At 44.9% G+C, this 26,199-nt stretch overlaps 2 protein-coding genes across 4 annotated transcripts in view; both read right to left on the reverse strand.

Moving 5' to 3' along the window:
• Positions 1-3,074: 3,074 nt before the first annotated feature.
• Positions 3,075-5,152, reverse strand: gpr84 (G protein-coupled receptor 84). Its single transcript, XM_069154913.1, has 2 exons — positions 4,972-5,152; positions 3,075-4,439 (listed from the first exon to the last, which is right to left on the reverse strand). Exon 2 carries the CDS (start codon positions 4,436-4,438, stop codon positions 3,251-3,253), a length of 1,188 nt encoding a protein of 395 aa, XP_069011014.1. The 5' UTR covers position 4,439; positions 4,972-5,152; the 3' UTR covers positions 3,075-3,250.
• Positions 5,153-7,129: 1,977 nt separating this feature from the next.
• LOC138201430 (zinc finger protein 385A-like) overlaps positions 7,130-26,199 on the reverse strand; it is a 32,409-nt gene continuing 13,339 nt past the window's right edge. For 2 of the 3 annotated variants that reach the window (XM_069154926.1, XM_069154935.1), the window contains 6 exons: positions 19,936-20,081; positions 17,232-17,342; positions 10,515-10,695; positions 10,016-10,327; positions 9,335-9,522; positions 7,130-9,204 (listed from right to left, as the gene is read on the reverse strand). In XM_069154926.1, coding sequence (XP_069011027.1) covers positions 8,791-9,204; positions 9,335-9,522; positions 10,016-10,327; positions 10,515-10,695; positions 17,232-17,342; positions 19,936-20,081 — 1,352 coding nt within the window. In that variant the 3' untranslated portion in view covers positions 7,130-8,790. The remainder of the gene's footprint in view (positions 9,205-9,334; positions 9,523-10,015; positions 10,328-10,514; positions 10,696-17,231; positions 17,343-19,935; positions 20,082-26,199) is intronic. The other variant, XM_069154945.1, reaches the window with a different exon arrangement.

Raw genomic sequence — 26,199 nt, forward strand, 5'->3', positions numbered from 1 at the left:
TTAGGGATGTATTTTTTTTTACATCATGATGACAGTAGTTTGCTGCACTAAACCTGCCTTAATCAAAGTTGTTAAAAACGGAGATAAAAGTTGAATTATGCATTTTCTGCTTTCAAATAACATGCAGATTTACGTTGATTTAAGTTGCTATTCATATACAGACTGTATATGAAAGCACGTTACAGCTGAAGTTTTTTAATTTATCCTCATCTGCAGCAGCTGTTTGCAGCAACAGGTGTCGTGCCACGTGACGACCTGTCTTCAATTGAAGAGTTTATATTTAATGAAAAATAAAAGCAACTTTCTGTTCATCCCAACATCAAATCATTCTGAGAGTACAGTTTATACGACCATTGAGGCATTCAAATAAAATATTGAGATAAAGAATATGCGAATAAATAGACTAGACGACGGGGTGCTTTTGTTTTTACGGCAGAGGCGTCTCAATACGGCACAACGTGTTGTACAGGAAGCATTAATTAAGTTAATAAAGACATCGTTTGTTGCGGAACGGACACAAGACAAAAGAAAATGAAGGTCAGTGTGTACTTTACTTATTTTCGTCAGCTGATATATTTTTTTGAGCCGTCTGGCTGCGTGAGTCACGTTTTTCACATCTTTCCTCCTTTTCAATGTTATATCGCCGTCGTGGCCAACATTACGTCATTTATTTGTTTTATTAAATATATCAACAGCTTCATTTGACTTCCACTGTTGTTAGAGAATAAGAGAGAATAAGTTACACGTTTTATTTTTAGCAGAGTGAAGATCTTTATCAAGTCAGTGCGGTGACGTATCACAAAGAAGTTTGGATTAATTCAGCTCAAGTTGTGGACAAAAGTTAAGGTGAAAACTGACTTCGGACACGTGCACATGCCACAATAAAGTTATCCTCATAGATTTGCTAATATGCTAAACATTATACACTATTATACTATTAAAAGTTAGGATGGAAAATAGGGTTGTAAACAACTGTAAAAGTAAGAATGTGTTTAGTGAATGAACTGAACCACTTAGTAAAGGTCTGTTTACAGTTTAAAATGCTATGAAGTTATTTTTTGTGTTTTTTTTTTTTTTTTATACAGGTATAACAACCAGAATCAGCTTTATGGGCCAGGACACATTGTTGTAGCTTCTCTCTCTCTGTGCAAACAAAACAAAAACAGACAGACATAAATAGACATAAAACATAGACACATGTATGTGTGTGTGTGTATATATGTATGTATGTATGTGTGTATATATATATATATATGTATATACATATATATATATATATACACACACACATACACACACACATATGTGTCTATTTATGTTTTATATACATACATACATACAGCTAAGAACTCCTAATCCATAATTAAAATATGCAAGCAAAACATAAACAGAGATATTTGTTTACAAGCCAGATAATTGTATTCTCATGATTGGCGCCTGCACTCGGACGTGTCCCAAAATACTCCTGAAACAGGAGTTAAAGTAAAAATCGTCTCTTTCTTCCAATGCGACTGCCGGAGGCGAAGTGCAGCGCGTCCACGTCACCAACATGCGCCGGGCTCCAGGTAAGCGCTGTTGTTCACCATCTTTCTATCCTCAACATCTTGTCGCCCTGTGTGATGATTTTAAGACGGTGCGTTCGTCTTTGAGCCATCGCTTCGGGTCGTCTCCCAGATAGCTGTGATTTTATTGATTGCACATATATAGAAGGATTTCTCAGTTTCCCAGAGTCTGAGGGAAGTCTTCAGATGTATTTGTTTTCTAGTCCAACAGTCAAACATCCCAGAATATTCAGTTTACCATGACATGAAACAAAGACTATCTGTACATTGGCTTTTGAGGTTGGTTTGTTTTTCTAGCAGTTTTAATTGAAACAGCTACAGATTGATCATCTATTCAGTTAATTGACTGTTTCAGACGTTTTTAAAGACAGAAGACGAAGTGTTAAAATTTGATGACGACACGAGTGTCTCTGACTTCGATGTCTTGTGTGGAAGAGAAGTGTTGTAATGAGTGTTACGGCCTCAACCCTCAGTAGATAAATTCCTCCACACAATTCAAACATGCATATGGACACACACACACACACACACACACACACACACACACACACACACACGTCACACCGAGTGCGAGATCACCTGAATCCCTCTCTATCATTAGTCATGCACTATCAGCAGAAGCAGCGCAGAGTTGAGACACATTGCAGAGTCATCAGTTCCTGAATCACTGAAATGGGGCTCGTTGTGTTGGACTGAAATATCCTCTTCTGATTTTGTAACTTTTTTTTGTTTTTTTTCACGTGATGTTAAAACGTGCAGACTTGTTGTTTCACAAAAAAAAAAAAATCTGTGCAGCTGTGAAAGATGTGTCACAAAATAGAATTTATTACATAGAATGAACACGTGATGAAATCCTGGGCAGACAGAGTAAATATTATAAAAGCAAGCAGCTATAAAACATCCCTTTAAATATAATTGGTTGAAACATTGACAACATAAATCAAAGTAATGACCAAGAAATGTCCGTTTTAAAACTGAAAGTGACCGGATGTTGACGGTGCTGCGCCTGCCTCGTATGTCAGAAGATGTCAACGCTGGTATGAGGAGAGCAGTAAGACCTGGTTCATCTCCAGCGTTCGCCAGAGGCTGCAGAGGAGGCTGCAGAGGAGGCTGCAGGGGAGGCTGCAGGGGAGGCTGCAGGGGAGGCTTCAGGGGAGGCTTCAGAGGAGGCTGCAGAGGAGGCTTCAGAGGAGGCTTCAGAGGAGGCTGCAGAGGAGGCTGCAGAGGAGGCTTCAGAGGAGGCTGCAGAGGAGGCTTCAGAGGAGGCTTCAGAGGAGGCTTCAGAGGAGGCTGCAGAGGAGGCTGCAGAGGAGGCTTCAGAGGAGGCTGCAGAGGAGGCTTCAGAGGAGGCTTCAGAGGAGGCTGCAGAGGAGGCTGCAGAGGAGGCTTCAGAGGAGGCTGCAGAGGAGGCTTCAGAGGAGGCTTCAGAGGAGGCTTCAGAGGAGGCTGCAGAGGAGGCTGCAGAGGAGGCTGCAGAGGAGGCTTCAGAGGAGGCTGCAGAGGAGGCTGCAGAGGAGGCTGCAGAGGAGGCTTCAGAGGAGGCTTCAGAGGAGGCTGCAGAGGAGGCTTCAGAGGAGGCTGCAGAGGAGGCTTCAGAGGAGGCTTCAGAGGAGGCTGCAGAGGAGGCTGCAGAGGAGGCTGCAGAGGAGGCTTCAGAGGAGGCTGCAGAGGAGGCTTCAGAGGAGGCTTCAGAGGAGGCTGCAGAGGCGGGTGAAGGGCGCGGCAGCCCTGCTGAGCAGCATGCGGTAGGCCTGTTGGAACTGCCGGTTCATGACGGCGTAGAGCACCGGGTTGATGCAGCTGTTGAGCCAGGTGAGGTTTGCACAGAACATGTGCAGCACCTGCGGGGCGCGGTTCCGTTTGTCGGCGATGTTCAGCAGCAGGAAGGGGACGAAGCAGAACACAAAACACAGGAACACGGTGAAGCACATGCGGGTGACGCGTTTAAACTCGACGTCGTCTCCTGAGGTTGTGGAGTGGGAGGAGGCGACGGGTGTCGCTGAAGACGGTGAACGGACGATATCGGCGGTCAGCTCGTTGGCTGTTGCGAAGCTCTGAGCGGACATGGACGGCTTCTCCCGGGTGATCTCGTCCGTACTTCGGGCCGGTTCTGCCTGGCTGCTCAGCTCACAGCTGCTCGTCCTTCCGACGCCGCTGTTGTCGGTTCCGTGAGCCGAGGGCGCCGGTTTCCTCCTCGACGACCGGCGGCTGAGCCGGTAGCGGAGCAGAGCCCGTGATGCCATCTGCACACGTCTGTAGATGAGCAGGTAGAAAGCCGCGACGCAGCCGAGGCCGACGAAGAAGTAAAGAACCAGCAGGATGGTGGTGTAGGGGCGACCTCTGGTGCGATGGAAGCTGCACGTGCACACCTGCGGCACGAACACGTAGACCGGCCAGAGCGGGCCGAAGCTGGCCAGGCCGAGCACCCACGTCGAGATCAGGAGTAGAACGAGGCCGCGGTTGGAAAACACACGGTCAAACACGGAGCGCTTGGAAACCAGGAGATATCTGCTCACCGCCAGCAGGCAGAGGGTGATGATGGAAACCGAGTTGGAGAGGAAGAGGAGCATGCCGAAGACGCGGCACCAGAGCTGACCGCTGCGCCATCGGAGGTGCAGATAGGAATCGACCGAGATGGGCTGCAGGACGACGCAGTACAGGAGATCGGCCGCGGCCAGGTTGACGATGAGCACGTTGAAGCGGGTCCTGAGACGGGCGTCCGAGAGGAAGGCCAGAACGGTCATCAGGTTCCCCGCCGTGCCGGTGACGGTCACGGCACATCCCCAGAGCACAGCGACGTAGCGGTAGCCAACGACAGAAGGACTGTAGCAGGAGAAGAGGTCGTCCTGCGTTTGGTGTGTTTGGTTCATCGGCATCCTGTCAGGGACCAGAAACAGAAATTACAGTAACTTCTTTGTAATGTGCTCATTTCCAGATTTAAACTCATCAGTGGCAGCGGTGAAACAGGAAGTCACCGCTTCACTACTTCTGTTTTTGCAAAAAGGGACCGAAGTGTTTGTTGGCTTAATTTTATTTTTGTGAGCATAGTTTTTGCAGTTTTGGGATAATATATTATATTTTTTTGGTTTTCTGAATTACACAGCTTAAAAATGTCCTCACTGTTCTCATGAACAAAGTAGAAACAGGCTTCGTAGACAGTAAGATCTCAAACAAACTGCTTTTTATGTAAGTTACAAAACATTATGTATTTGTCAATTGTTTTTTTTAAACTGAAACTTTAAAACTTCATTTTATAGATCATGACTCTCAATTAGTAAAAAAAAAAAAAAGATATTTAATACAGCTTTAACTAAACCAAGATAAAACTACACATCATTTTTACTTACAGTTTAATTTGTTGGTCAATAAGATTTACTGTTTTAAAATATTCTAGTCGTGACGTTCTCACCTGAAGTGTCGGTTTTACTCGGTGTGTGCCGGCGTTATTCTGAGTTGTGTTTCTCTTCCTGTTGATATTTCTGCTCGTGTGCATCTTCTGTGTTGCTTCAGTTCTCTACATGGTGACATGGTGTGAAGACTGGTTTTTCCATTTTGTGTTTAAAGACAGGAAGAGGATGTCATTGGTTTTTAGTTTGTGATTTCAGAGATTGAACAGGCTCTTTGCCAACAGCGTTTGTGTTTCTAATAATGTTCACATGATCAAAATGTGCTTTTGTGCACACATTAATGAAAGTGAAACTTGAAAGTGAAACTTTCATTAATGTGATTTGATGATTTAATGTGATTTATTTAAATGTGTGTTTATAGCCCCGTTCATCCTTTTCATGACACAACTGCCATTTTGAATCCTCGTGTTTTAGTGCTGATAGTTAAGGACCGAATACTTTACGTGGCTCGTTTAGTATAAATAAAACGGCACATATTCAAAATACTTGCAGCTGTAGTCACACAGTTACGAATACAATACCGTGTCTCGGGTGAGAAAATATAAACTTTTTAAACATTTTTATATAGACGGTATATAAAATAATCTCGGGAGTCCAACATTTTTTTTCCGACTGCCAGCAGTCACACCTGAGCAGAAGAAACCATTTAAAAAGACAACATTTTCTTAAATGAATGTAGCACACTTACTGTGTTTTCCATCGACACCGAGGCGCTCTCTCCAGAGACACTAAGCTACTCAAATATGAAAATATACTTGAGTATTTGTTTGTAGTCAAATGTCTGCATGCACTGCTGATGGTGCGTCCTGCCGTCATGCAATTTATCACAAGTATCTTATTTATATTTATATCTGTGGTTTCTAATTTTACACCAGTGAAGATGATCATTTTAAAAGGCAACACAAATTTTCCTCATAAAGGTCGATAGCGGTTGAATGAAAGTCGCAGATGACGGTTGCAGCAGCTCGCAGCAGGCCGGTCCAAACCGTCGCATTATGACAGCGGCGTCACGGGGTGGATCAGCTGTGCAGCTGTGAGGTTCGCAGGCAGCGTGTGCAGCACCTGCGGGGCAGAGTTGTGTTTGCCGGCTTCGTTCAGCAGCAGGAAGATCGTCCTCCGCTCGGTTTGTTTGGTTCATCAGCTTCCTGTCACGTAACAGGAGTCAGAAGACACGTCAACAAAGTGCTTCCACAGACGAGAAGTTGTCCGTCACCTCTTCAAATGTTTCAGTGTCAGCTGCACCGTCCAGCTTGGTGGCAGGTTTTTTTTTTTTTTTTTTTTTTTGGAGTTCCTCAGATTATAAACCTTGTCGTCATCAGTGAAATAACACGAGTCTCGGAGCAAGCAGCTTCTTCTTCATCATCATCATCATCATCAGGTGCTCCAGTTGTTCAGTTAAGATTTAAAATAACTAAAATGGAAGAATGAAGTCTCGTCTGGCGTCTTTCTACAAACAATACAAATTGTAGAAGCTGTGATCAGTATTAAAGGTCACAAATTAGACGACGTCTGAATCTTCTCATTTAGAAAGAAGGTCTCTACTAAAGTACTGGTAATACTACTAATAGGTTATTTAAGGCACACCTGGCTAAAGATTATTATTATTATTATTTTTTATTGTTATGTCTTTATCAATCTCTCTTTTTTTCATATAAACTAATTTAACATTTGGTGGAAAGTAAACGTGCTAAACGGCCACAGTGATGTTGTTTGTTCTGACCAGCAGTTATAAAACCCTGATTCAGCATTTACGTCCTCTGTCACTTTAAATTGAATCACAATTATCCAGTAATATGAATTTTAGATGACCTCCAGTCCTCTTTGTATATGTTGTTACCTCGTCCCAGAAAAGCATAATCCCCCCAAAAAATTCTGTTACATTCTCATTTTCTCCTCGTGATTTAAAAAAAAAAAAAAATAATTGTCTGCTGCTCTAACCTGTAAAAACTCAAACTTCAGAGCCGAAATGTGGATATGCTTTCGTATATCAGTTCTGTTTGTTAGTCACTTATTACAAGGAATCTACTTCATAAAAATGTAGGAAGTCAAAAACTTCTACAACAAAATTAATTCATGAATTCATGTTATTATATATCATTATATCTGAAAATAATTAAACTGGGACAAAAAAAAAAAATCACTGCTCACCATTTCTTACAACCATAAAGTCAGTTTAATGATTTAATATATAATTTCATTTAAATTTAACAATTAGGAAGCCCCGACGTGAACCATTTCTCATATTTTTAATGATCTACATTTACAGTTATGTTTCAATACACTTCTCCTAAATAACATTTATTACATTTGTAGACATTTTCTTTTTATTGCAGTTGACAAGAAAAGTTTGTAGGAGTGCTCAAAGTATTGCTACAGATTCCGTTTCCTAAAGCTTGCCACTTATGTTTGACGAGCCATTGTGACGGTTTTCACTGGGATACTTTAGGGGGGTCGAGGGGAGGTCGGGGGGAGGGGGGGTTGAAGTACAGGAGGCAGAGCTGACAAACTAAACATTTCTTAATCCCAACACAGGCCTATAATACTACCAAAATGTGTTGTTTTATTTTTTGCATACAACTACTCGTCTGTGTATGTGGTCCTCTTCTCTTCCTTTGATAGCATAATGCTGGTGTCTTCACATCCTACCGGCGCCGCTGTCCGTCTATGGCATAGTGCTGAAGGTGTGTGTGTGTGTGTGTGTGTGTGTGTGTGTGTGTGTGTGTGTGTGTGTGTGTGTGTGCGCGCGCGCGCATATTGCAATTAACCTGCTGCTGAAGTCACAAATCAACCGTTCACAGTGTTAAAATGATTCCATTAAGACACAGAAATCTTTCTGTTTTGCACAGTGATGCAGATGAAAATATGATTAATTTAAATGTATTTGAGGACATTTACATGACTTCTTACCTCCTACTTTTACTTCTGTGCTTTGCGAGACGTTTATCGACGTGGTTGCTATCGGCTGTAATTCAGGGAATCATCCTTACCCACTAAAATCGAACTTGAGGTTTCCCTCTTGTTATTATTTCCTCCAACCTGACTGCATCTTCCACAGATTGAGAACGAACACCGACGGCTACACAGCGCATCACAAGCCGATCACTTCCTCACGATAACAAACCCACATTTGCCCAAAACATAAATGCGTCTGATGAGCGCATCACTTCAGCTTTAAGACGTAGTATAAATTCCTGCTCTGACTTCCTGTTTCTCTCCCACCGAGGTAAATAGAGACCTTAAAGACCAGCTGCGATAATGTAGACATACAGCACAGAGAAGTGTGAATGATATATGGAAGTTGCAGGAACCTTTTTTTTTTTTTTTTCTCTCTCTCCTCATGGGCCACAAAAGCAGAACCTACAGTGGATCAGTCCACTCTGCTGTGACAGCTACGGTATGACACCAGCTAACATGAGAGGCAGCTACTAAATCTAACCCCCAGTTTGTTTATACTAATGCTTTGGATAGGTGATGGGTTATTCCTGCACAGAGGAACATTCAAAACATAAGAGAGGTAGGGTTTTGAGTCCGATGCAGTGGATCATAAGAGGGTTGAAGATATTTAGTCAGTTGCAGTTTGCAGGATGCAGGAAGTCCGTGCTTGATTTTAAAGTTCCTCGTCGGACTATCTGCTCAGTCAGTCCGCCCGGTGACAGATAGTAAAGTGATGAAGGGAAACGGGAGAGGATGAAAACAAACATCTCTACACAATGCACCGTGAAGAGTCATATTTACGTTCACTGTTTTTGTTCTCTCGACGGCACGTGTCCTCCGATTCACAGTGTGCTTCTTCTTCCTGATTCATCCTCGTCCGTCCGCCGTTAGTACGGCGTGAAGAGGATCGGCCCGTGGGCGGTGCGGATGGGTCCGGGGGCCGGCCTCAGCAGGCTGAGCGGTGTTCCCTGCAGGAGGTGGTGGTGGGGGTGGTGGGGGTGATGGTGCGGGTGATGATGCTGGGTCGAAGCACGTAGTGCCAGCTGATTGGAGGAAGCTGCCGCTGCCATCACCGCAGCGACAGCCAGAGGATTTGGTAAAAGTCCGGCCCCCAGAGTTTTTGGAAGTTCCTTTGAGGGAAAATCGAGAAGATAAAAGTGAAACAACTTTAAGGAATAAATCTTAATGATGATTTGATGAAGGAGAATAAATACCATAAAGTCTGTGCGCTTCTTGTGCCGACTGAGAAGAGGATTAGGTTTCCCTGCGACTCCATCCCGATGCCTCCGGCTTGATATATGCTGGAGCATAAAATGAGACAAATATTCAGATTGTCTGTAAAATAATCCTCTCGGCTTCTTTCTTTCTTTCTTTCTTTCCTTCTTTCTTTCTTTCTTTCTTTCTTTCTTTCTTTTTTTGTGGGTTTCTCACCTGTTTGAGCTGCAGCTCGGAGTTGACCCTGACGTTGCAGATCTCACAGTGGAAGGTGCGTTCCTGAGTGTTGGGGTCAGTGGACAGATCCCCTCCCTGCTCAGGGCTCAGTTTAGGACCCAGGCGTGGGTATGCTTTAATGGGTCCCAGTCCACTTCGAGCCTCCAGGATAGTTTTGTGTTTGGTACCTGGCAACAACAGGAGACGGTTTCTACAGGTAAAAGTGAGGCCATGTTATGTTGTGATGCATGTTGTAAATACCAAAGTCTGCTCATGTGAATGTTTTTCATGTAAATTTGAACATCTGTATTTCTGTTTCACTCACACAAACTTGATGAGCATCATGTGGCATGATTAAAATGTCCAGAACGGGTACTAAATGGAAAACGGTTGTTTAAAAACTGAAGCTCTGGATGTTATAAATAGTTTTTTCTGTCATTGCATCGGTTGAGTGAGATAATCTGCAGTGATTATGATGATGAGGTTTTTATCGCCATCCGTTTACTCCGAGTTAAACCATGTTTGGTTTGACCTGCTGTTCTCACCACTAGGTGGCAGTAGTGAACCTGCTTTAGCTTCTTAGGTGAGGAATCCTCTCTGAAGAGATGTTTTTTTTAATTTTGCATAATTTGTAGAGATGTGTTTCTCTCTGGTGACGTCACAACGCTGCACTGGACCAACCTTTGTTGTGCGCCTCCAGCTGTGAGAGCGAATTAACAGCCACTTTGCACAGAGAGCAGTAGAGGAGCTTCTTGGCTTTCTCTTCCTCCGACTCCCCGGAGGACGGGCTGGGTGCCGGGGACGGGGTGTCGGGGAGACCGGCGGCTGCTGGGTCTGCAGGGGGGGTGCTGAGGGCTGCGGGGGAGGAGGGCAGGGGCGTGCTGAGAGAAGGCAGGAGGGGGCACTCGGTGTCCGCGGAGCTCAGTGTGGGTGTCGGGAGGGGGCTGCGGGTCAAAGGTGACTCTTTGGAGTTGGAACAGGGTTGAAGGTCGTCTGTAAATGGCACAAAGGTTTTTAGGCAGTGAATTATTTGTCTGAAAACCAAACATGAACCAGATAATTAACCCGCCGACGCCCCGGATCATGAAGTGTGTAATTAATGATGTGGTTTTAGCAGCAGCAGCTCTCTGCTCTCAGACTGGGTTTGTGTGTAACGTCGTGTTTCACAGGTGACGCTCACCCTGCTTGTTGTGACTGGGATCGGGCTCGGGGCTGGAGGGCAGGGGGCCGGGCGGGGGGGGCGAAGCAGCAGGAGGAGGGGGCTGCTTGTCGCCATCTTGGAGACGAGTTGTCTTGGACGTCTCGATGCCCTTCACCCTTCGAGCGTGGCGGTTCCCTTTGTAGTGGGCCTCTGCCTGGCTCTGGCAAAACAAGACGCATCACAGGTTCACATGAAATATAGGAGTTGATGTTTCTCTTTTATTTATTATGGTGTCATAAAAGCTCATCAGCTTTATATTTCCTTTTACTCTTATCTTTACGTAAATCAGGGGTCTCCAACCCGAAGCACGTGAACCACCAGGATGCCCTGGTATATTTGGCAATCAATTTCAGCATTTCTTATTGATTTATTTTTCAACCAGTTTGAGGGAGAACCACGCGCTAAAACGATATACTGGGTTTATACTTCGATGCGTTTCTTTCGGTGATTATGGTGGAGCTCAGCTATGTGAATAAATGTTACGAAACATGAGGAGCTCTCGGAGAATAAAAAACCCTGATCTAAATAGACAAAAGCATTTGGAAGCTAAAAAATATCAGATGTTCATTACTTTCAGAAATTCTCAAATTCATCTGAAATTCCTGGATCAGTGAGAGAAAATGAAAATGTACTGCAAGAATTTACGGGTCTGGGAAGCTCGGATGTCCATGGATCCTACTGGGTGCAGACTTTGCTGAAACTACCCAAAACTCTACTGCAACTACATCTAGAAAAAAACCACCAGACTTCAACATCATCACGTGTAACCATGGACACCGAGCACTGATTGATCCGTCGCCCAGACTGGCTGCGCGAACATTAACGTGAACCGTTTCCAGACTATAATCCAAGAAACCGTAAACTGTGAATAATAGTCTGGTGGAGCTCGGCTGAGAGTGAAGGACTGCAGGGTGAACAGGAAGAACTCAACAATTAAAAATATAACTAATTACCCCTGAAATCTGACATGAATTGCAGCACCGTGTGTTTTCGGTGTGTTACTGTTGAGCTGACGGTTTGCAGCAGGATGTGCTGATGAGGTTGTCAGCGGAGATTAGCCTCCGGAATATTCTCGCGTCCCTTCACCGCTGGTGTAATCACCGAAGTGGCCCGCTGAGCTGATGATGGTTATTGAGTGGTGGGATTATCTAAAACAGGCCGAAGGGCTGCGGGCCACCCGGCGACCGCTGACAGTCAGCTGCTGAGGGAAAAGTTTGTGTCCGTGAGCACTTAAGAGGATCAGTTCAAAAGTCAGGAACTGAAGCATGAAGACGTTTGAATCATTTCTGTGGGGGGGTCGAGGTTGGTTCTTGTTTTTTATCATAAATCAAACTCCATTTTTGATGTTTTAACGTTAACGGCTGGGACTTCTGTGAATTTGTACTCTGCAGTTACACCTTTTATTAGTGCTGGAGTTTTCTCATTCCCCCGCTGGACAATCCATCGATTTAATCCAAACTTCCTCTTTTTGATTACAGATTGTTTACAGCTTCCCCGTTACTGTTTGTCCTCCTGCAGCCATATCAGAGCTGCATTAAGGTACTTCTTACAAACTGAATATGTCCTCCTGCTGCTCCTTCAAATTAAAAGCATCAAACTAGCATAGTTGCTTTTATTGTGAAGCCGTCACAGAAAACTTAAAATACCCAAAAATTCGACAACACTTTCTACGATTTCTACACATGACAATATGCTTATGGTTTTGGCAAAAAGTTTACTAAATGGAAAATAAAATATTGTTCAGATATGCAACAAAAAAAAAACGGCGTTAAGATTTGTGAAAAGATTTTGGTTACACTTACAAATGACTCCACACCCTCACTTTCTGCCTCACTGCTCATTGGCACACTGGATGTAAATCATGAGGTGCAGAACTCCTCAACATGAAAATACTTCCCAGAGTCACAGGACTGTGAAATCAGTGTTACTGTCCAAGTGCAGATAAACATGTTTATGTCACCATCAGATGAAATCAAAGGACAGAGAATGAGGTGTTGGGACACAGATAAAGTTCCTGTAAACTCCTTATGACTATAGTATTACCAGACCGAGTGTGTGAGTGTATGTGCATGCATAAGCAAACATCCTGTGGAATTAGATCTCATTATGTCAATAAGAGGGACCCTCTGAAGGCATGTGACGGGTACATGTTGGGGGGCTCAGAGGCGAAGGGACGGCTGGGACACATCCAGGATGCCTCTGTAAGCCGAGGTATTAACTGCCAATGATAGTCACCCATATAGCCCTCATCCTGATTGGTGATGACAGAAAGGCAGATATAGCTCAGGTTGTGTAACTGTACTCCTCAGGCTGCTGCTCCCCAAAGCGCTGCAATTAGACAAGGAGATGAAGGCCTGCAAGTCCACAAACAAATCACAGCGGAGAGCTACCCGACGCTCCGTGTTGCCGTTGTGCGGCGTTTAATTTTTCTATCCCTTCCTGCAAACCAGTTGTTTTATGTCCGCTTGAGCTTTGATACTTTCCCCGTCCTGATGACCTTCAGTGTCAGGTCGGAAGAAATCGATGAAGGTCTGCCACCAATTCAAGCATAAAAAAAGCTTTACAGGATCACAGGAGCAGCGCAGACAGTAGAGTCAGGAGCGATTCAAGTCAACGTAAATAATACAAATAAAATATGATAGAACATAAATGATGTTCTGCATGTTGGGTGAAATAAAGCGCGAGAAGCTACCACTGAGCCTATATATTCAAAGGGAGATTTACTGGAGATCAATTGTGAGGTAGAAATTGGATTTAAGGAGAAAATGAGAGCAAGTGAATGTCTCTAAAATCCCTTTTCTCTCTAAGCAGGATGTGCTTTGATGTTTTATCTGTAAAGCGACACAAAGGCACAGAAAGCTGATAGAGCAGCCAAATCTACTGCACGGAGAATGGGCGGCAGTAACAGGAGGGGGGGGCTGGAGAGGTTGGAGATGGTCTACAGTAAAACCTCCACAGAGGAATGAAGCGGAAACACGAAAACTGATGAGGAAAAAGGGGAAAAGTTGCCAAACAGACGGGAGATAGTAATGAAACACGGTTTGTGTTTGCGCCTGAGGGGAAGGAGAAGCGAGAGGGGTGTCCGGTCCGGCACAGCAGCGGTGACGGTGGTTAATGCAGCACGGTGTGACGTCAGCCTTGCAGCAGAGCCGAGCTGAACACTGGCAGGCTAATCTGTCCTCTGTGGCTTCAAATGAATTGCAGTGTTATAATTACAACATGTGGGAGTCCAGAGCCGTAGCAGTGGGAAGCACCTGCTTCTCAATGACCGCTATCAACCCATCTGCCTGTTTCACTTTGTATTAAAGGACTCCCCTTCCAATGCACCAGACAGAAACATGAAAGACAATGCTGGTATTATGAATATACTTTAATGACCTGCAGAAGACTGAGCGTTTGTCTGCCTTTGAACACGATGAGTGAGCCGGGCAGCGCACTGTAAGCAGAGTATTCCTTCATTATTAAAGAATGTCCACCGTGTGCTTTAAGCTGCCGGTCTCTCGGGTTACTGTGGAAAGTGGCGTGAGAGCTGCAGCACAGCAGATGCACGGCCAGTAAAACGGCACCCTTGACGAACAGGTGGCTCGGGATTGAAGAACCGGCCACACAACACGGGCACCAAACAAACCGGAGACGCCCACATGCTCGTTCAGTGAGCTCGCAGGTGTTTAGTATGTAAATATGAGCATGCCGACGTAAAGGAAAGCGCTCCCCGCTCATGTCGACCATGTGAGAACATGCGGGTCTGTGCAGGGGAGATATAATTAAGTGGCTCCTCACAGAGAACAAAGCAGCGTTACACAAGTTTCAGATGACTCCCTCCCTGCATGTGTCCTTTACACACCGCTGCATTTAGAGTACAAGTGTTTCACACTTCATCACTGGAATGCACTCGTCTTTTCAGCCGAGCTCGAGTATCAGGCTTTTGTTTGGTTTCTGCTCGTGTTTAGGTTACAGTGGAAGGCAATAAACGCCAGGATGTTTCCATCTGCAGAAGCTTCTTTAATACGGAGGATATTGATTACAAATGCAACATCTATGTTTATTGATTCAGTCCTTCCAGGAAATCCCAATGAAATTCAAGCATTCTCTTTCATATTTGTGGGAGCTTGCAAAGTTCCCGTGATTTTTCATCAACAGAAACTCTGCTGACAGTATTTTGGCATTAAGTATCTTCTGCAAACAGAACTGACTTCATTAACAGAAATGACTCCTCGTTTACAATCAGCAGGACTCTGCTCCTTCTGCTCTCAGCAAAACAAACTGCACCGGAGAAAATCAGAAGTGACGGGGTTTCTGGGAAATGTGGTCTTCTCGTTAATGAGGAAAACTGTGTGTTAAATTAGGTTTCTACACACTTCCAGCTGTAAGACTGAACTTTGTTTTTGTGCATACAGTCTGTGTTAAATTAATATGAAGTAAACATCATGTAAATCTCTTATTCTGACAGCAGATATTTTCTTTGTTTCTATATTTCAGTCACAGATGGTCTGTTCTGGAAAGATTCGTCACTTTTACACTCTTTATATCACTTTGAGCCCCGTGATGGTTCTCCAAATTCAATAAATACATTCAAAAAAAGATCAGAACTAAAATAATTATGCGAGTTTCAGCAGGTTTATTATTACAGAAAGTGATTCTCGGGTAGTTTTAAAAAAAATTGCAATTGTTTTTCCTCTACTCTATTTTTAATTTTTTTTATTTCTGCAATTTTACCACAAAAAACAAATTTAAAACTCCAAAAATAACATCACAATTTTTGAGAAAGTCCACCGCAAAATCAAACATGTTTGATCGCAAAGATCACAAAAAAACTCAGCTCAACTTCCGCTCAGTATATTTGTGTCCTCAATTGACTAGAAAGTAGTGAGCTGTTTTCTTGTCGGTTGATTTGAAAGCCATATATATATATATATTTTTAATAAATGTAGAGGAGAAGCTTGAACAGAAATGTCGTGGCCCACCAAGACCACACACACACATGAACAGGCCCGGTACCAGACTCCCAACACGTCAATCATGTCATCCAGTAGCTGCGTTTTGGATGCCCACATTATGAGTTATTTGCTTTTGGACTTCAGTTAACACTGCTGCCTCTTTAATCGTTCCTCTTAAGTTTCATCACTGCTGGCCTCTTTTATTTCCGTCGCTCGGCCTCGCGATGGCACGGTGCCGCCTGTCAAGAATGAAATGCAGAAAATGTGCTGGATCAGCGTTAAGGTAGCTTTAAGCACTAGCTGCGGTTCATCCTCCTGCTTCACACTAACCCTCACACGTCCATTAAAACCTCATCCGAGGGCTCTTAAAGACCGTGTTCGTTATACTCGCAGGCTCACCATCAACACCCAAGACATGTTTACAAATCCTGACACCCAACAAAACGTCTGTGCACACAAATTAAAAATACACCAACACGTTTTTTTAGAGGTTGGCTCGCTGTCCGTCTTCATTATTTTTCCTGATGGGAACTTTTCTGACACAACTTTCCTTCCAAACTGTGATGCTGACGTGTAGAAGTGCACGAAACAGTCAGCCAGACCGTCGCAGTGTAAATGAAGCGAGCAGAGATTTCCACTCTTCTCTCTGGACGAGCTGAAAGTGGAGCGAGTTTTCACTCCAGCTGTGCAGTCAATCACCAACCTGCTGAGTCCAGACGAATAACCTGATAGGTCATGATTTAATGTGTAAAGTGTCGGTACCCCGGCCCCGAGGAATACCAAACACATGTTCTTCAGCTACATGGATTTCCTTAACGTGCTTTAATCGACCCGCTGACCGATCTGTAACGACCTTTTGTATTTGTATAAATATGTTAGTTACTCGTGTAAAGTTGTTTTGCGTAAGTTCGAAATTTTTGTTGAACAAAATGTATCACTTTCGACTTTTGTTTTCACAGGAGACGTAAGCGGCGGTCTCCTCGGTGACGGGTCTCGTGTTTGATGCATTCTCCTTCAAACGTAATGTTTTTTTACTCTTTATTCTACGTAAACCGACTTCCTACTCTGCTCCAGTCGTAATTACTACGGCCACTAGAGGTCACAAGGAGTGTACATATGGGTCATATTCTTGACCTTGAACAGTAGAACTTTAGTAGCACTTAAAATGACACTTACTGATAGAACTTTGTAGTTTGGCTTTCTTGAAGAAATTGTATTTTCTTGATTCTTGTTGTTCTGGGTTTTGTACCCTCATGGTTGAAATGCACTTATTGTAAGTCGTTTTGGATAAAAGCGTCAGATAAATGAAATGTAATGAAATGTAAAAACCTTCTTGCGCAGCCATTTTTTTGAGCCGTGCTTTAGGGGAGGGCTGTCGGGGGGAAACTCAACACGGTGGATGTGTTAATTCTGAACAGGGCTTTTCTTTATGTGACCTCTAACCATCTGTAGAGTCAAGACTGGAGTCACAGATGCTCACTAGGCAGCTGAAGCAAGCATGTTATACTGACGTGTGCAGGTAGCAGATTGAAGAAGAACCATTATTAAAGTGTTTGTAGTGTGTTATTTTACTGCGGTGGACTAGTTTGCAGGTCATTTTAATAGTTGCACTCCAAATATTGAGTGTCACTCATTCTGCAGCTTCATGCAAGCAAAGCTATGCAATTTCTGTTTGAGGCGTGGAGTTTAGCAAGAGTTTAATTAGTCAGAAATGTCCACGAAAGCAAACCTTTGATTTCAGCTGTTTGAGCTTTCATACCTCTGAGTTGAAGCGTATTTGACAGACGTTGCAGGAGATGATTGGCCGCTTCGTCTTCACCAGAGGCGGCCCGAAGGTGTGCGTCATCACCGCCTTCTGGACCGGGTCCATCTGAGGAGACACAACCCAGCGGTCACATCAAAGATTCAGCAACACGGGAGGAATTCAGAGGGCGACGTTTCTCCTGAGTGTCGAGAGGTTCAACGGGGTGATAAGAGAGGAAGGTGCAGGTGACTGACAGGGGGAGCTGCTGAAGGGGGGGGGAGAAAGCTGGGAGATAAAAAAAAAAAAGAAAGGGAGTGGAGAAGAGTGAATTGAAGAGGTGATTGATGTGGACAGGAAGGTGTATGTTTTCTCAGCAGCAGCTGGTGCGGCTGTCTGTGCCGGAGTTCTTGGGTGCCGTTCAAACGCTTTAATTCATGCTCGGGTTAGAGGGGCCTAATTACAGACTCCCCATCGCCAAGAATGTCTCCGTCGCAGTGTTCGGCAAAACCTTCCTCTTTTCATATCTTCGTATGACACGACACAAAGATTTATCTGTGTAGCTTTGATAAGAGATAAAAATGTATTTCGGGTAAGATTCAGTCTTGTGATTTTTTGCATTATAAATGTAAAAGAATGTGGAAACAGAGTCATGGGGAAACCAAAAGATGAAATATGAAAACCATAGTTATAGAGGTATCTTTAATTTTAAATGCCAAATTAAAAACCTTCGCCTGCGACTTTAAAAATAAACAACTCGGCTTTTCATTTCCAGATCGAGCCCACAAACATGCCACGTCACTCACTTTTACTACCTCCGTTTGTGAGCCGACAACCCACAGTGGACTCGTGTGAGCTCTGTGACCCGCTGGCCGGGTTCAGAAGCCACAGCGCTGGGTGTTGCCCTAATTAAACAGCCAGCAGCACACTGCGGTTTTACTCAGCCTCTCATCTCCTGCTCAGACTGAACGTACGTCGCCAAATGAGAGACTGTTTACACTACGAAGCTGCAGGCACCCGGGGAAATGGTATAATTGGTCTGAAAACCTAAAAACTCCATTGCTGGAAATATTTATAGAGTTTAGCCCAATTTTAGTTTTTTTGCTCGTCTCTTCCGGCTCACCTATCTCTGCTTTTGTGTTTTTCACGTGACGGCCGGTAACGCCTCCAAATCTGTTTGTGCGTTTGTTTCTTTGCTGCATGTCCGACGTCGTTATTATCTTGGTACGGATGTGTGTCTGCGGTAGGTGAAGACGAGAACCTCCGTCTCGCTGTGCTCTCTGTTGCAGATTTCCCTCCTCTCGCATCCATGTGTGCGTTTCGCTGCCTTTCTTTGACCACCTGTTCTCGTCTGTCCCTCCTGTTACGACCTCATTAACCTATCAGTCCTCTCTTTGTCTCCTCTCACACTCCCTCTCCTCTCAAACAAAGGAGCTTTTGTTGCACCGGTAATTGACCCTCTGCCACCCTGTATGTACACACTTCTGTATAGTTCATATTCTTTTTATTATACACAGTTACAGGGCCGCACGATTAATCTTGTTGAATTCGCAATTTGGATTCATGCCTCTACACCATCTCATTTCGAAATTCGTTCGTGACATCAGCCGCATCAAAACGAGCGCTCCTGCTCTGCACTTAAACCAATAAGGACGCGTCGTTACACTACGTGATGCAGAGCAGCAGAAACTGGCAGTGAAGAAAATAAACCGAGCGAGAGACGGAAACAAAGAAAAAGAAAATGCACAGAAAAATACTGAAAGGTTGTGTTTGATAAAAGAAGATGAGAGACTGAATTTGATTGTTTTTATGTTCAGTATTGAGGTGAGGTCTGAGAACTGCATGCACCTCGCAGGAAAACTAGCAGACGTTGTAATGAAGTAGCAGTAAACCCGGTGAGACAGACCTAATAAGAGATCGTTAGATAACTCCTGGAACTGCTCACTCCACAGAAAAGTTGGTCCCCAAACAGGATCATAACTGTGTTTGTAATCGCTTGATTACTGTGATTCTTGTTGCAGTTTGCCCTTCGCGCCGTCCTTTCAGTCTCTGCAGCCTCCAAAGACGAAGCTGAGCGTCATCATCCCGTTTTAAATAACGGTTCACGTGGAGCTGCGGCTGTCCGTCACCAGCCGACACCGTGTTGTAGACTTGTGTCTGCAGACGGAGAGTGATTTGAATTAAAGTGCTGTGACATTAGTGGCCGCACTCAATGTCCTCGATGGAAAAGGATGGATCATAAACTTGGAGGAGGGTCATTTGGTCTGAGCGCATGCAGATGTGGTGTGTGTGTGTGTGTGTGTGGGGGGGGGGGGGGGGGTGCACGTGCATCCCTGTTTGCCACCATGTTGACCTTCACATGAAACCCAATCTAGAAATGAGAAGGAGCCACAGAAAATGCTGACTGTGGAGAACGCAGCCTGTGTGCCTCTCATACAATTGATTAGCTGTAACTCATTTTATCACAGTAAACCTCTCGCATGGGCATTTTCTCAATTATGCTGAAACCCACTGTGCTGAATGAAAAGCAAACAGCTGTCGGCTTATCATTTTGGATTATACAGTATAAATCGTTTTCGCTTTATCACTCGTTCTCGCTCGTGAGGCAACGCGCCAAAGCCACGGCCAAATACCGACTCTGTCTCCTGTTAGGAGAAACAAAATGATAACAAATCCCAGACGCCGTGTGCAGACACATGACGGTGTGACGGCGAGCGCTCACCGTGTTGAAGTTGTGGAAGAGGCCGATGCTGGCCGGGTGAGGAGGTTCCAGGGGAAACTGGAGGAAGGGCTTCATGTCCAGTGGGGGAGGGATGACGGGCGGGCTCCTGAGGAAGGCAGGGACCGGCCCCGGTCGGTTTACACTTCCTGTGGTGGATGCACAAACGGGGTAATTAGAGATTAATGGAGAAAAAAAAAAAAGAGCAGAATCCCCTATAAATAATACGTCTAATAAAGTGTTGTTGGGGCTGAAGCACAAACTTAAAACTCACACATGATGGAAACAAGAGATGATTGAGAATAAACCTGTTTAAACCCCTCTGATGATTTCTGTAATAAACAGGAAGCTGCGCTCAGCTGGTCTGTTTCTGTCCACAGGTAACCAACACGCACAACAAAACCAGATTCACTAAGATTCTCTAATCTTATATTTTTTTATTTCATCTGAACAACATCTGAAGTGACAGGAAGCTGTAACCCTCCATAGGTCACGCCTTGTTTTTACACTTCTTAACAGATTCAAGAAAGGTTTCATAACGTTAATAAATGAGTGTTGGAGCTGTTTGTAGGCAGATTTAGTTTCCTTTGGACAGAGCCAGGTTTTCTCTTTCCTCTCTTTATGTTCAGCTGAGCTAACTGGCTGCTAGTGGTAGCATCATATTTACCATACAGCAGTGAAGGACGTATGTAGGACAAATGTTTGTTTTGTGATTGTTGTTATCAAAAATTTTGATTTATTTGTTATTTTTGTATTTTTTTGCAGTAAAATTGAAGGAATCAGGAAAAATTTCAAGTGGAGGGAATTTTTTTTTTATTAATAAAGCCAGTTTAGTTTGGAAAGACTAATTTTGTATTAATATGCCGTAATACTTTGCGCAGAGCTTCTGTTGACGACATCAAAATTGCAAATATTGTGGAGATTGCTTGAATTTGCGTCCATTATTGCGATCGTATGATCAGGATTTCCTTGAGGGACTGATATATGAAGGAGGCATTAATCTTCTAATCTGTCATTCAGCTGTAAACATATTTCCCAGAAGGTGAAAACAGTTTCTTTAACCTCAAGCTCGACATAAAAACACGCATTTGATTTAAAACAGGTTGCATATCACACGTCTTATTTTTTTTCCTTGGAGAAGTCTACGGCTCCCTGTTTTCTAAATCCAGACCTTCATCCTCTGCGTCATTTTGCTGTGCTGAGCCCCCCCCCCCCTCCCAACACACACACACCTCCCCTCCCCTCGCTCACTTTTCCCTCTGTAGTAGCTCAGCGGTGGTGAATGTCTGCACTTGAGGAGTCTTCTGTGATGGGCAGGAGGGCTAAGCTCCTTAAGCCTCGCAGCTGGGATGCTGCAGATATCCGTCTTTTTTCTCTCTCTCTCTCTCTCTCTCTCTCTCTCTGTCTGTCTGTCTCTCTCTCTCTGTCTGTCTGTCTGTCTGTCTCTCTCTCTGTCTGTCTCTGTCTGTCTCTCTCTGTCTCTCTCTCTATCTCTCTCTCTATCCCCATTTCATGGTCCCTTATTCCTCTGTACCTCTCTTCACCCCATCACCGGTACTTCCAGCTGTTTTTGTTCATCATCCTCTTTCTGTTTTCGCTGCTCTCCATTCTACTTGTGTTTCCTGTAGTTATTCTTCTCTCCGGTGTGAAACCAGCAGGGTGCTTCAGGCCCGATCTGGCTACGCACTGAGAATTTGTATAATCTTTTCTCCTGAGATTATATGCAGTCGTCGCTCTTGTATTACTGCCCGCTTTGTGATGACCGCTTAACAGTTTTGTTAAATTTGAAAAGAAAAACTGGTCACTTGTCAGAACGAGGGAAAGAAGCAGCTATTTTGGTTGTGAGCAGAGGAGGCTCCTTTCACTGACGTGAAGAATGTGTTGTCAGGCTGAGAAACAGATGCAGGGGGAAGTCTCCGTCCTCAAGCTCAGCTGTAGATATTGTCATTGGTGTGTGCATTCTCTTGCATGTGCTGCATCAGGTCGGGGGTGTCCAGACGGAAGGAGAAAGAAATATGATATGAACCTGGAGGTCACAGTTTAAATGTCCTTCGGACATGCCGTGAATCCCTCAGCTCACGTGGCGGCCATTATCGCCTCTCTAATCCAACCGCAGCGAAAAACCTGCAGTAATGTTACATCTTAGTTCACACCGGCATACCAACATGGAGGAATGACAGAGCGCTCAACATCAGATGTCGTGAGGGAATGAGCATGAGCAAGATAAAAACAAGTTTATCAGATGATCAGGAAAAATTTGGGTGTAAATTTTTATTCCTTTAAAAAAAACAAATTAAAAGGGGAGGAAGTTCTGACACAAGCTAACAGCCATTTAATCCGTATTTTAATACGATGCAGAAGTGCCTTCAGCTGCAATACCGCCAAGTGCCACTAGAGGTCGGCTCCAAAAAGCCTCCGGCTCCATAGACTCCCATTCAACTTCTCTCATCAAATCCAAAGTGAATCAAATGTGTCCATCAGTTATCTCGGTGTTGTTAGCTAAAGTCACTCCTTCTTATTAGTTTTCTGGAGGTCCATCTGAAAATAATCCCTCATTCATTAGAAAAGAAGATTCAAGAAGACCTGTTTTTGGGGGCGTGTCTGTTTGATTGACAGGCCTGTGGTGCAGTCAGGTTACAGCTATCGGTGGGCGGGACGTAGTATCGTCAGGTTTCCAATCAGATCGGTCAGATCCACCGCTGGCTCCTCCCCCAGCTCATCCAAATATGGTCACTTCCTTCTGCTTAGTTACTATCAGTCCTCTACGTGGAGCTCTGACGTTAGATGCAACAACAGCAGAACCATTGAAAGACAAACACACCAATCAAAAAGTTCCTTAACTCTGCAGGTGAAGCTGGCACATCATACACCAACTCTGCAGTCTTTTTATAGCGGAGCTCCGAGCAGAAAGTCCGTCCACAGATCAATGACTCGCTTTGCAGTCAGACAAAGTAAGTTTGATGTTACAAACAGCGGCCCTCATCTCACAGATGATAACCGAAGACGTGTTTCTCATCAGTTTTTACCGAAGTCGAGGGTTCCCAGCAAATATCAAACAGTATTTCCGCTTCAAATGCCGATCACGTGTTTGTTTTTTTTTTATTGTTTTTTGGACAGAAGAACAAAACATAAATTACACCTGTGTGAAGGATCAGTTCATTGTTCAATCAGAAAAAACCTTCAACCTTCCTGAAATTCATTGTCCATGTACATCTGTTGGCCAACATCTGTTGGTACATCTGTTTCTTGGAAAGTGTAAATAGATGGAAAAGTGTCTTTAACGCAATTAAACGTGCGTCTGACGAAGCGATTAGCGGCTCAACGAAGCCTCAGCTGTGCGGACGGGTTGAGCGTATTCCCGACACGCTTCTGGTAAACCCGCTGCTCATTTTACGCTACGTTACGACTTAAAGGTCAAAGCGTGTCTCCTGTAATAAATCTCTGTTTACAGCGCCGACACGTCGAACGTACATAAAGTTGCCGCGCGATGTTTCGGGCGACATATTCTGCAGCATCCCCACAGCTGCTCGGTGCGGCAGCAATCCTCCCCTGACCTCCCCTCCTCCTGAGTGATTTACAATGACATCAGATAAGTGAACGCTACGAGTCTTCAACAGCAGCCTCGCGGGGAGGGAGAGCATTGATTGGACACATTCTGAGGAGCGTTAAAGTGTTAAAGAGCTGCCAAACCCCATAAATCCCGGCTCCACCGTCCACAGCTCCTTCTCTCCACTGAAATGAGCAGACAGCGCCGTCATCCCGCTGCACCCCCCCTCCCCCAGTTTTTTTTTTTTTTTTTTTTTCTAATGCAAATGTTTGGGTGAGAAAAGGATCAATGCCTGTGTAATGGCTTATTGAATTTTTCTGTGGACTGTGTGAGAGAGAGGTAGTTGGACCGAAATGAAGAGACGCAGACGGGAAAAAACAGAAACACAGACAGCCAGAGACAGAATCTCGTCCTTAGATTTCACGAACCCCGTCATGTGCACACTCGGCCGTGCTGTGACTAAGGCCTCTCAAATTGGCAATTCATTTAGCCAATTTAGCTTTAATGATCACAGAGGTAATGTCAATGTCAGTGACGTCGCAGGAACCTCTCTGTATTCCCTGCCCGCCTCCATCTTTGTGCTCCACGACGGGACCGGCAGGGAGGAAGAGGGGGTGCAGGAGGCTGTGTGACACGCTGTCTGCCAGAATGAGGAGTGATGAGCGGCAGAAACACTGCAGGGTCCCACCGGCCAAAAGACAGAAATAATCAGGGAGCGGCAGCCGGCTTTAGTTCCAGGCCCCGGCAGCTCCACGCTGGAGAGGACCGGCTCGGCACGCCGCGCCACATCTGCATCTAAATGGCCTGCTGTGCACAGATGACTCTGAAACGAGCGTCTGCGGTGGATTAGCGAGGCTCCTCCGACGAAAACCCGCCCGCTGTCACTGCAGCAGAGAGAAGCACCTCACCAGAAAAACACTCTCCACCGCATTTCGCTCTGCCTTTCGTTTGTTGTTTTGTGCATGAAGCAATGTGAGAGGGACCTGATCCAACATCTCCTGGCGTGTGACACCGTCAGTACGTCTATGATTCACGACTCCTGTTCGGAGTTTAGTGGCAGGAATGCTGAGCTATTTGCTGCCACATTATAACCAGCCCTCTGCACAAATAAAAGCTCTAAATTATTTGTTGCATCAGCTCTCCCGTGTGTGGCGTAGATGCAATGCAACCGTGGTGGAGACGGGAACCTTTAAGGAACCACGGCGCCAACTTCGCCGTGATTGCAGCGGGAAGACGCCTCTGTCTTGGTGTCGCATGCTGCAACTGTGAAGGACTGAGCATGAAATCCAATTTACTGCAGCTCAGCTTACCCTCAAGTCAAAGGCAGCTATTTCAACCTAAGCAGGGGACGGACGACACTATACACACACACACACACACACACACACACACACACACACACACACACACACACACACACACACACACGCCTTTGTAGTGTGAGTGAATGATGCTCTGAAAAGAGTAACTTAGAGGCTCAATGCTGATGAATGTTGTGTCGGTGCGAGCTGAGTGACCCGGACGGTGAGGGAAGGAGAACACATTTGATTTCTGTCTGCACTTTGTTTTAATGATAGATGCTTTGCGCCCCAGCGGTCAGGATTAAACCCGACAACTCTCAGAAGTCCTCTTTCACTGCAAATGTGTGCATGTTTTTTTTTTTTTTTAAGTTTTTTTTATGCAGCACTCTTGAGATTAGCTGCTTCTTCTGCCGTTCCACTCTCTCATTTTATGCAGTATTTGTAATTGATGAAGAGTTTTGATTTTCCCTACAGATTTTAATGCTGCTGTCATTAAAATATAATCATTATGCAATAATACAGTAGGACATCGCTTTTGTTTTGGACCTACTAATAATCCCACATTTTGTCCTGAAGAGGTTAAAAAAAAAAAAAAAAACGCTGATTAGCAAGGGACTGGAAATGACAGGCAAAGAGGAGCTTGGTAAGAAATAATGACAGCGGGTTGAGTGGACCGAGTCGATTGAGCGAGGAAAAGAGGTCTGGACGAGGAGGGGAGATGAGGTGGAAAGAGAAGGAAAGCATTGGGGAGGAGGGGAAAGGGGGGAGGAAGGGGGGATGAGGGGAGATGAGGGGGGAGGGGGAGCCGCATGTTTTGAGGTGAGTCCAAGGTGACCAGAGGAGGTAAAGAGCCCGTTAACCTGCAGGTTAATGTCCAGAACAAAAGGCCAGCTGGTGACTGAAGTCCCTGCAGCCAGACACCAACATGCTCAGCACACGCGTGTTCAAAACATCACGGCCGCCTGGTCAAAATGGAGAAAGCGGTCGAGTCGGTGCGGCTGCGTCGAAGCGTTCACCTTCAGCTGTCACGTGCTAAATGTCGAACACATAAACAGTTTTGTGTTATTTTGCCGGCTTCCTCCTGGACGGACTCCACGTCCTGCTGGAGCCGAGCCGATGTCAGCTCCACTGGGAATCGGTGTGGTGCACCTCCACCTCCACCTCTACCTCCACCACGTCACCTCCACCTCCACCACGTCACCTCCACCCTCACCTCCACCACGTCACCCCCACCTTCACCACGTCACCTCCACCACGTCACCTCCACCTCCACCACGTCACCTCCACCCCCACCTCCACCACGTCACCCCCACCTTCACCACGTCACCTCCACCACGTCACCTCCACCTCCACCTCCACTCGGTCAATATTGATTTTCTACGTACAACGTTTCAGCAAATTTGTCACCTCATGACCTGA

Source organism: Embiotoca jacksoni, unplaced genomic scaffold (genome assembly GCF_022577435.1).
Source record: "Embiotoca jacksoni isolate LCO1_2020_lvr unplaced genomic scaffold, fEmbJac1.0.p SCAF_1, whole genome shotgun sequence".
In the NCBI taxonomy this organism is placed as follows: Eukaryota; Metazoa; Chordata; class Actinopteri; family Embiotocidae; genus Embiotoca; species Embiotoca jacksoni.

Bases quoted from the DNA above. Each gene is read 5' to 3' on its own strand.
- gpr84 (XM_069154913.1), bottom strand. From the start codon at position 4,438: ATGCCGATGAACCAAACACACCAAACGCAGGACGACCTCTTCTCCTGC.